We start from the raw sequence: 10,601 nt of genomic DNA on the forward strand, positions 1-10,601 counted from the left end.
TCCAATAATGAGCCCGCCAATAAGCCTGCCTAATTCTGCATGTAGGCTGCTATTTACCACCACGGCGGAAGGCTAAAACGCATCCATACAGCTCAACATAGGTGTCAATTTCCGCCGGGTTGGGGGTGCTCAAGCTCTTTAAATTCTCCGCCGGCTCGTCTGGCTTGGCTTTGGAGCCCCAACAGACGGTGCGGGTCAAGGTCACCGCTGAGGCGGCGGCGGATTTGCTGCGCCCGGGCAGTGGGCACCCTCAATTCGGTGAAAATCGACACCCATGCAGCTCGACATGACAAAACGCTGCATATAAGCGCACGTCCTCGCATTTAATTGACGCATTTAATTGCGTCACTAACCTCGTACACTGTACAACACTGGTGAGATGACTGTCCGAAGGAAACTGCCGACTTTGGCTGGCAACATTCAGGGTCGGTGACTTATGTACTGAGTTCGGCTGGCTGACAGCGATGTAACTTCAGGACCGGTTGATGAACGGGCCATCCTAGCCCCATACTACAGGAGCCCAGCTGGTCTTGGCGAGCGGCGGCGACTGGACGAGGCTGGACCCCTACTACAGGAGCCCAGCTGGTGCTGACGAGCGGCGGTTACTGGACGAACGGGTCAGCCTGGACCCCTATTGCAGGAGTCCGGCTGGTCTTGGCGAGCGGCGACGACTGGACGAGGCTGGACTCCTACTGCAGGAGTCGAGCTGGTCCTGTCGAGGAAATAGTTCACCTTTAACATGGGATTTCAAACTGAGATAGCAGTCTGATAGAGCAGATTTGTGTATGCCCTATATTTGAACCGTTTGAGATATTCACCTTTTATCAGTGAATATTGGTGCTTAAATTCATGTTCTAGTGCTCATTTACAGCAAGCAGAAACCTCTTCAACACACACAGTGGCCAATCAGCGATGAGAGCACTTACAGGAGCAGAATCCCTTGCAGCTGATAGGTTGTTCAGCTGTTAGTGTTCATAACTCTAATCATTAAAATAATGAAATCCCTTTAGAAGAAGTGTGTAATTCCAAGTTAGAATACATTTACATTTTATTCATCACATTTTTAACACATCTTTTTGAATTTTATTAATCAAATTACTCACAGAAGGTGAGCTATTTCTTTTAACACTTACCTTGCTTCAATGGTGACATGTAGCTCTTGCAGCAGAGAAGTCACAGCATTTGGCTGCAACTTCAAATATTGACTTGTTGCTATCAATTATTCAGTTTTGAAATGCATACAGGTACAGTGAATCTTGGGTTCTCCTGTAAGAATGCCGACCGCAGAAGCAGAAGTTCATCCAAAGCTTGCGCCTGAAAAGGGCCAGGTTTAATATATGAGTGAAATGAAGACTTTTGAATCATTTTATCATTATACCATAATCACATTTTTACCTAATTTGTAAGAAATAGGTTTAGGTTAGCAGAAATAGGTAAGGTTTTGACTAGACCCCCTGGGTCACAACAGGAGATGACCCCCGTGATTGGTGGGACCACCAGGCACCAGCACTGGCACAGTCCGTTCTGACTTCTGACCACCGCACACCTATCAGCCCGAGAGCACAGTAAATTGCATGTTAAAGCTCCATTAATGCTTTTTTCAATTTTGGCCATCCATTTTGTTGGGTCCATCATGTCCATCACCAAGCCACATTTAAAATGCACTACACTACACCCCCCACCACCTGACCACACCAGGCCAAATCTGCACCGCGCTACACAAAATCCGCACTGCACCAAGCTAAATCCACGCCACACCAAAGCCTCACCAGCCGGACAAGCCAGCACAGACGAGATCTTGTCGAAATTGCCATGCTTTGCAGAGTGCATACTGGCCTACCTGAACCTCACCTTACCCAACATATGAGCCTGACTGTCCTTAGCACTGGGAGCTCATTGAGACCAGGCCCCACAGGCCTAGTGGCCTCCTGAAACCTGATTTCCATATGGGGTGAGCTATTTAAGAATGGTGATCGGATATCGAACCCGAGACAAGACAGCAATGAGCAGTGGGCGGTTCATGCAACCATAATCATGTTTCCTTACCACAAGTATCAAAGCAAAAACAAAAATAGCTACCTATTGAATTCAAATTTCACTGGAACCTCACCTACATGGATCTTAAGTGAAAGGTACATCTTGATACATCTGCACGAAAGATACATCTTGATCCACTCATCTCAATCTTGTTTTTCTGCATCCAGGGCATGCAACACTTCTGGTCAAGGCCGTATATAGGATATCGCTTCTGGTATTTTTGGCACAACTTACTCGACTGCTGAGCTCAAACGCAAATTGCAATCACGGTCATAAAATACTGAATATTGAATCGCAATGTATCAGTATATTCAGTCGATGTACCCCTCGTTCGATGTCTCTCAGACGACGAAGATTGTACGTCGTCCGGCCAATCCTGTTCTAGGTCAACGGGGGCTCGGCTGCAATTATGGAATGTGATTGGCCAAATGGCGTAGAATCTTTGTCGTCCGAAAGACATCGAACAAGAGTAATGTCGCTACTGCGCCATTGTTGCATCGAATTCGCCCCATAGAAGCACGTGTTAACTCTCTCCCATAGGGCCCTGGGTAAACTCTCTCCATAGGGTCCTGGGTAAACTCTCCCCTTGTCTATTTTCTTTAAACGGGGATAGTTTGGACAACAAAATATTTTCGACCTCATAAAAAATAAAACTTAATTTTTGATGTACCTCATTGATGCAAAACATCAGAAAAACATTAGAAATTAAGTCAAAGAAACCGATTGTTTATAAATGGACAGCTGACGGCATGCCTCCCGTGTCCCCTGGCTTGAAGCTTCGGCTCCGTGTTACCTTAGTATTCTATGACCGTGATGAGAAGGTTCGGCAGGGAGAAGGATATTGTTGAAGCCAACCTCGCTGCCGTGCTCAATGCTCCGCCGGTGCGACACATGGATGTCGCCGGTCTGGAGAAATACCATGCATCTGTGCATTGTGCTGTAAAGGTGTTGCAAAACATGGGTTTCACTGGCGACCTGGACAGCACCGAAAACCTCAGACGGGTTGTAACAAAGCTCCCGAGTGACCTGAGAAGAGAGTGGGGAAAAACGGTGGTGGAGATGGAGCCAATTCGTCCATCACTGATCGATTTTGACGACTGGCTTGACAAGCAAGTGCGGATTGGCCTAAATTCGACAGACCGGCTCTATTCTGCTAATGAGTCGCAGCCGAGAAACCGGATCAGAGGAGAACCTCAGAAGCAGAGCCGCAGCGCTATTAGTGCAACGGACCGAACGGCTCGTCAGGCCAGCGCCATGACCGCTGCTGGGATAAGCGGTGGAGCCGCGCTAATGGCAGCGCGCGAGCAGCAGACGTCACCCACCGGAGCTGAACGACCGAACAGCGCAGCGCAGTGCGCTTGTGATCAGCATCACGTAAACCTGCCTGCCTGTCCTGCATACATCGAGAAAACGAAGACAGAACGAGCTTTATTCGTCGCCCAGTCAGGCCGGTGCTTTTCGTGCCTTCAACTGGGGCACCAGTCTAGAAACTGCATCTCTGGCCGCCAGTGCGACGAGGACAGCTGCACCGGGCGGCACCATCCCACACTGCACGGGAGCAGAAGAGTGCTTCTGCGCCAGCGTGAGTCTGGCACCCCTGCATCTCACCGCACTGTAGCCGCAGCTGCGCCTGGCTCTGAGCGGAGACAAACCAAGACGCTCCTGCAGACTGTGCCCGTCCGAGTGATGGGATCAGAGGGAAGATTCGTAGATACCTTCGCACTTCTTGATTCCGGGGCCCAGGTATCTCTCTGCAGCGAAGACATTCTGAAGACGTTGAAACTCGAAGGAGAGGCTCAATCCCTCTGTCTAGATAACATCGAAGGAACTGGACGCACAAGAACGGCACTGAAAGTGGCACTGGAGCTGCACCCTCTGTCGCGGGACGCAACCACCACCTCCATAACTGTGGATGAAGTCTGGACTGTGCCGACTCTCAGCGTGCCGTCTCCTAAGATAAGCCGCACAGAAAGAGCTGAATGGAAGCATATCGAGGGACTGGACATACGTGACGTTCGTCCCGAACAGGTGAAGGTGCTGCTCGGCGCCAACGTCTCCGAAGCGATCGTCCAGAGGGAAGCTCGTGTCGGAAAGAGAGGCCAGCCCGTCGCGGTAAGGACGGATTTCGGCTGGTCCCTGTCGGGGACTGTGGCAGGACTGGTGCCACCCGAACTGCAGCACGTCCTGCACGTGCATCGTGAGGCCACTCAGGAAGACGAACTGGATAGCCTTTTGAAAGAATTTTGGCTGACAGACTCATTCGGCGCAAAATACAGCTCAAAGACGTCTGCGTCTGAAGACGATAGGCGCGCCGAGCAGCTTCTGCAAACCACTACGAGATGGCGTGGAGACCGCTATGAGACAGGTTTGCTGTGGTGTGAAGATGACGTCACTCTGCCTTGCAACTACACGGCAGCGGTGGACCGGCTGGAGCGCACGGAGAGGTCGCTGCAGCGCTGCCCGGAGAAAGCGGAAGCCTATCAGAAGACGTTCGAGAGCTACCTCAGCAAAGGTTATGCCAGAAAGCTGAAGCCGCAGGAGCGTGAGAAGAGGACAAAGAGACGCTGGTTTCTGCCGCACCATGCAGTCGTAAACAAGAACAAACCCGACAAAGTCAGAGTCGTGTTCGACGCTGCAGCATCCTACGCCGGCGTATCGCTCAACAGCCGCCTGCTCACGGGACCTGACATGCTGCAGAGCAGTATCGGAATCCTGATCAGATTTCGGCAAGATCGAATCGGAATATCTGCAGACATCGAGGAGATGTTTCACCAGGTCGCGGTCAGAGAAGAGGATCAGGCGGCACTGAGTTTTCTCTGGAGAGACATGGAAAAAGAAAGAGTCCCTGATGTATATCAGATGGACCGCGTCATTTTCGGCGCCAGATCGTCGCCAGCATCGGCAGCATTCGTGCTGCGTCGGACGGCGTTAGATAGTCCGATCGGCAGCTGCACCGATCGCGAGTCCGTCAGGAACAGCTTCTACGCCGATGATTTCGTCCGATCAGAGTCGACTATATCTGCTGCAGTTGAGCGTGCCAAGGCGGTGACCGCTATCGTCGGTAGTGGGGGCTTTCGGCTGACAAAATGGCTCAGCAACTCCCGTGAAGTATTGGCTCAGATGCCAGCTTCTGAGCGCGCCGCCTCCGTCAGAGATCTGGATGAAAAAATGCCTACTGAAAAGGTTTTAGGCATCGTGTGGAACACAAATATGGACATGATCGGGCTGCAAGTATCGCCACTCGACGTGCCGTCGACCAAGCGCGGCATTCTCAAGCAGGTGGCGTCGATATTTGACCCGCTTGGCATCGCCGCTCCTTTCCTGCTCGTGGGAAAAGTCTTGGTACAGCGCCTGTGGGCCCTGCGGCTCGAGTGGGACAGGCCGGTGACCGGGGCCGAGCTGGAGCAGTGGGAGAAGTGGAAGACGGAGCTGAGAACCCTGAAGCAGCTGCAAATCCCTCGCAGCTATAAAGATGGCAGCGATCTGGTCGTTGAGAGACAACTGCATGTATTCTGTGACGCCTCGGAGACGGCTTTTGGAGCCGTCGCCTATCTCCGAGCAAAAACTGTAACGGGAAAAGTCACATGCTCGTTCGTCATGTGCAGGACCCGTGTGGCGCCGCTGCGGAAGCTCTCAATCGTCCGTCTGGAGCTGCAGGCGGCAGTGTTGGCGGTGCGCCTGGCGAGTACTGTCTCGCAGGAGCTTTCACCGCAACCTCATCGGACCTTCTTTTGGAGTGACAGTATGGTTGTCCTGCAATACCTCGCCAGCAGCAGCCGACGTTTCCACACGTTCGTAGCCAACCGGATCGCTGAGGTACAAGACTCGTCGGAGCCCTCTCAGTGGCACCATGTTCCCGGCAAGTTGAACCCTGCTGACGACTGCTCGCGCGGGCTGCCTGAGGCTGCCCTGCTGATCACGAGTGAGCGCTGGTTTCAAGGGCCAGCCTTCCTTGCTGAAGACGAAGAGCAGTGGCCGGCGGGTATCAGCCTCCCGCCGCCTGAAAGTACCGATCCCGAGGTGAAGATGGTCGGTGCTATCTCGAGAGGACGCGTCTCGTCACTTGAGCTGCCAGACCCGAGTAGATTCTCATCATATATTCGCTACAAGAGAACTGTCGCCTGGCAAATGCGGTTCGTCAAAAACTTCCAAGCGAGCTACGGAAGAAATAAGGGCATGCGACAATCGGGACCAATCACAGTGGCGGAGCTAAAGGAGGCCGAGCTGCTGATCATCCGGAAAACACAAGCCGAACACTACCCAGCTGAGATCAGCCGACTCAGTGACGGCCAGGGCTGTCTCATCCCTATCTCCGTAACGTGTCGTGTGCGACCAATGACGTCACGGCATTGCGGCGTTCTGATTGGGCGGCAGCTCTGAATCGCCCGACTGGTGGTCCCCGCTCGACAAGCGCACGTGCGCCGACTAGACATTTGTAGTGGCATTGACGGCAGAAAAAGTGAGGTAATGCAGAGCTCTGAATATACTTGAATAGAGTCTAAGCCGTTAGTAATACGTAAAAACGTCAGATAGGTTTCTTGTTCGTCTTGATTTGAGCTTTTATGTGATATAACTTTTACCTTAGTGTCGAGGTTGGCAGCTATGTAGGAGAGCCCTAAAGTTGGGTCATTTTCCATAGGATTGCATTACAGCCGTCCGACCCTTCGTACCTGTGACGTCACGGAAATCGCTGCTTCGGCCTAATGAGCATACCTTCTATATAGGGCCTTGAGTGACGGCCAGGCTCTGGACAGCAAAAGCAGTCTGCTGTCACTCTCACCTCAACTGGGCGGCGACGGAATACTGCGAGTAGGCGGGCGCCTCTCCAACGCCCCGCTAGACGAGACGGCCCGGCATCCAGTGATTCTGCCCCGCGGATCGGAGGTTACACGGCTCGTCGTAACTGCCTACCACTCATCCCTCATGCACGCCGGAGTCGAGCATGTCATAAATGACATGCGTCAGAAGTTCTGGGTGCCGTGCGCACGCGCCGCCGTCAAGCGCGTGCTATCTGCCTGCCCTCTCTGCCGCAGACGAAGGGCTCTACCGCAGCCTCCGAGAGAGGCAGATCTGCCTGCAGTCAGGTTCGATGACTGCAGACCCTTCCACAACGTGGGAATCGACTTCTTCGGACCACTGCTCATCAAAAGGAACAGGAAAACGGAGAAACGCTACTGCTTGCTGGTGACCTGCTTGACGACAAGAGCAGTCCATCTTGAGCTGACAAACTCACTCGACACCGACTCGTTTTTGATGGCGTTCAGAAGATTCGTCGGGAGACGCGGCAAGCCAGCTCGAGTATACTCGGACAACGGCAAAAGCTTCAGAAAGGGGGAGAAAGAACTGAGAAGCGCTCTGGCTGGCTGGAATCGAGAGTACCTGTCTGACCAGCTATCGCAAGAAGATATCGAATGGCACTTCAGCACGCCGGCGGCACCTCACATGGGAGGAATCTGGGAAAGAATGGTGGCGTCTGTGAAGCGGGCGCTGAGGGCAGTGCTCGGGAGAGTCGTCGTCTCGGAAGAAACTCTAAGCACAGTCATCGTTGAAGTGGAATCAATCGTCAACAGTCGACCGCTGACTCATTTCAGCACCGATGAGACTGATCTGGAGGCCATCACTCCAAAGCACATTCTCCTTGGCCACCCAGCCTGCTCGCTGCCGCCAGGACTGTTCGACCCAGCGGACCCTCCCTGCAAAAGGAGTTGGCGTCGAGCTCAGTGCATTAGCGATCAGTTTTGGAGGAGATGGCGCAGGGAGTACGTGCCGTGTCTCACACAGCGGCGGAAGTGGCAGCAAGAGCGAAGGAGCCTGCAGATCGGCGATCTGGTGCTGCTGATAGAGGACAATGTTCCAAGAGGTCTCTGGCCCCTGGCTCGCGTCACGCACGTTTTCCCTGGCGCGGATGGCCGGGTGCGGTCGCTGGAGCTGCGCTGTCGACAGAGACTTCTGCAGAGACCCGCAACGAGAGTTTGTCTCCTCGAGGAGGCCGACAGGCCACAGCTGTGAATACGAAGACTACAGATGTGTGAACTGTGCCCGGCCTGGAATGCGCGTGCAATCACATTCAGGGGGGAGGGTGTCACCGCCCGCAGCGGTATTACCATTATCAGAGCGCGAGTACAGTTTCTCGAGCTTACAAAAGCAGTGATAAATTTGTGCTAAAAATAAGTAGAACACGCTCGTTTAATGCCAACCTTGATTCGAACCTTAATTCGGAACACAGTATCGTTTATCGTGTATATCGACTCGATTATTTGTACTGCATCGATTGATTCATTCGAGTATACTCATTCATTCATTCATTCGTTTTCGCATCGCTTCGTCTCGAATCTCGATCATAACTTCTTTCATTCATACCTCATTCATTCACATCATAACATTATGTTTCACCTCGGCATAACATCGACTCGTCCGTAACAGCACGAGAATTGCTAGCGGAATTACTTAGAAAACTGGTTAGCGCACATTGAACTGGAGACATAAATAATATTTTCCAAATAACTTTTTAACACCGATGATATACCGTTCTGTTAAACGCCGTGCGATCTATTGATCAGTTCAGTTATAATTTCTGACAAGACGTCTATCCCTGTGGGGCTGTAGATAAGGACAAATACGAGCTAGGAGTCTGGAAAATAAGAGCCAGGAACAAATAATTTTGAGTAAAATTAATCGTCTGTGAAATCAATGTGCGCCAACCAGTTTTCTCAGTAATTCAGCTAGCAATCTCGTGCTGTGTTCAAAGAGACGATTACAGTGAGGGTCGAACTTTAAAAAAACTATAGCGGCCAATCAGGTGACGCACAGACGGCAATTCCCGCCGTCGTGATTGGTCGCCAGCTAAAGCCCGCGTCTTCGACCGCGGGAGCCGCGGCGGCCGCAAACACTTGAATTGAACATGACCCCGGTTTCCGAGTTGAGGGCCTTCGGCAGCCTTTGTGAGTCCTGCCCGTTGCCGGCCTCTGGGCTCTGGTGCATCACGCCGGCCTTCATCAAAGACACCATTGCAATGGTGTCTTTGCAATGCATTAGTCCAGTCCAAGGGTTGAGACTGTACAAACTACAAGTACAGGGTGTTAAAAAAAGTGAGCCCCTAACTAAGACCGACAATACCTCTGCAACCGTGCATCCTGCAGCTTTGGGAAGCCGCTCAGCAGAAAAAGCAATCAAATACCATCTAGATAGGCCGAAATTCCGTTACATATCTCGCACAACACGGCCAGCATTGTGAAAAGCACAGTTCAATGCCAAATTCTTGGTGAAACATTTAGTGGTATCGGATATGATCGAAATTTCTTCGGATATGGTCGGATATGGTCGAACTGTGATACTATACTCTGGTAGGTTTAGCAGAAAAAGTGCGTGCAACCTTGTATTTAGGGCCTTAGAAGCTACCCTAAAAAATTACTGCGAGTTGGTCCAGTGGCTGCCGAGATTTACACCTCGTAGAAACGTGCTCGCTCGGCTTGCTCGTGATGTTAAAGCCATCTGACGCTCTCAGGACGCGAACCCTCGATGCACAAATAACTTACCACAGTTTGATTATGTTAACCCGGCAGTTGCTGGGGTATTTCGCCACCCACCGTTTGCTGGGGGGGGGGGGGGGCGTTAAACGCCCCCAGCCGATAACTTGAGAACCAATAGGCGCAGCGAAACGCACGAGGCGGCAAACGAAAGAACGCGACGAGACGCTTCAGATGGGTACTTTATCACAGGTCGGGTCAAGGTCAGGTCAAACACCTGAAATCGGGCTTTCAGTAGCATGGACTTCAGGACTTCGCAATGGGCGCCTCTCGTCATAAACTCTGTCAAAACGGTGCGCAATCCATCATTTAAGGCCTACAAGAGTGTCAGCTCCATGTAGGGGTAAGTCAAGCATAGGTCAGGGTCAAGGTCAGGTCAACCGGGTAGGCACATAGGTATCCCCGAAAATCGAAACTGATATTCGCAGCCTGTGACACATGTTTTACGGGTAATTTGGGGCGTAGAACACGATGGTCACATTCATTGTATCATATGTGTACGTGTTTGGCTCAAAAAGCTCAATTTAAGAAATGCATGTATCATGGTCGTGAAGTAGTCACGAGAAATTGCCAAGATTCAGTTCAAGATTTTGGAAAATGCGGAACGATAATCAATAATCGAAGATAGCCATTTGATTGTTCATGGTATTGGCAGTCTAATGACGTTCACGGTATGTCTGTATGTCTATTCGGTAATTTTATATGATTTTTTGAACATATGCCGTTTTTGGTCGAAAACTCAGAAATCATGACGTCACTAAAACCTCGATCTCAAAAATTTTCCGACCGATTTTTTTGAAACTTTGTCACAATAAATTTCAATCAATTCCCTACAGGTACCCAAAATTTGGCGCGCCGTTTCCGGGACGCGAACCCGCGATACACGAATAACACATCAGTTAAATAATGGTCAAGCTTGGTGAAACTCAAGTGAAACCATAGTTACCAGTAAAACGCCTTTTGGGCGAAGAACGAGCGAGCGAGATAGTGAGCCCTGCACGTGCGGAAGGGCGAGAGGGTACTTCCAACGGGCTTGTG

At 51.3% G+C, this 10,601-nt stretch overlaps 1 protein-coding gene and 1 long non-coding RNA gene across 2 annotated transcripts; one reads left to right on the forward strand and one right to left on the reverse strand.

The window, feature by feature from the left end:
* Positions 1–661: 661 nt before the first annotated feature.
* On the reverse strand, positions 662–2,328 carry LOC122378684. The gene is made up of 3 exons (XR_006256065.1): positions 2,111–2,328; positions 1,134–1,314; positions 662–712 (listed from the first exon to the last, which is right to left on the reverse strand). It is a non-coding gene; the product is annotated as an uncharacterized LOC122378684 (long non-coding RNA).
* A 522-nt stretch (positions 2,329–2,850) lies between these two features.
* On the forward strand, positions 2,851–8,046 carry LOC122378464. Its single transcript, XM_043359561.1, has 3 exons — positions 2,851–2,919; positions 3,547–6,066; positions 6,781–8,046. Exons 1-3 carry the CDS (start codon positions 2,851–2,853, stop codon positions 8,044–8,046), a joined length of 3,855 nt encoding a protein of 1,284 aa, XP_043215496.1.
* The last annotated feature ends 2,555 nt before the right edge of the window (positions 8,047–10,601 follow it).

The sequence above is a fragment of the Amphibalanus amphitrite genome, unplaced genomic scaffold (genome assembly GCF_019059575.1).
Source record: "Amphibalanus amphitrite isolate SeventyFive unplaced genomic scaffold, NRLGWU_Aamphi_draft 000007F_arrow, whole genome shotgun sequence".
Taxonomy (NCBI): domain Eukaryota; kingdom Metazoa; phylum Arthropoda; class Thecostraca; order Balanomorpha; family Balanidae; genus Amphibalanus; species Amphibalanus amphitrite.

Bases quoted from the DNA above. Each gene is read 5' to 3' on its own strand.
- LOC122378464 (XM_043359561.1), top strand. From the start codon at position 2,851: ATGAGAAGGTTCGGCAGGGAGAAGGATATTGTTGAAGCCAACCTCGCT. The intron at 2,920-3,546 runs GTGCGACACATG...TCTGGCCGCCAG, and splicing joins CCGTGCTCAATGCTCCGCCG to TGCGACGAGGACAGCTGCAC. The intron at 6,067-6,780 runs GTCGGTGCTATC...AGTGACGGCCAG, and splicing joins CCGATCCCGAGGTGAAGATG to GCTCTGGACAGCAAAAGCAG.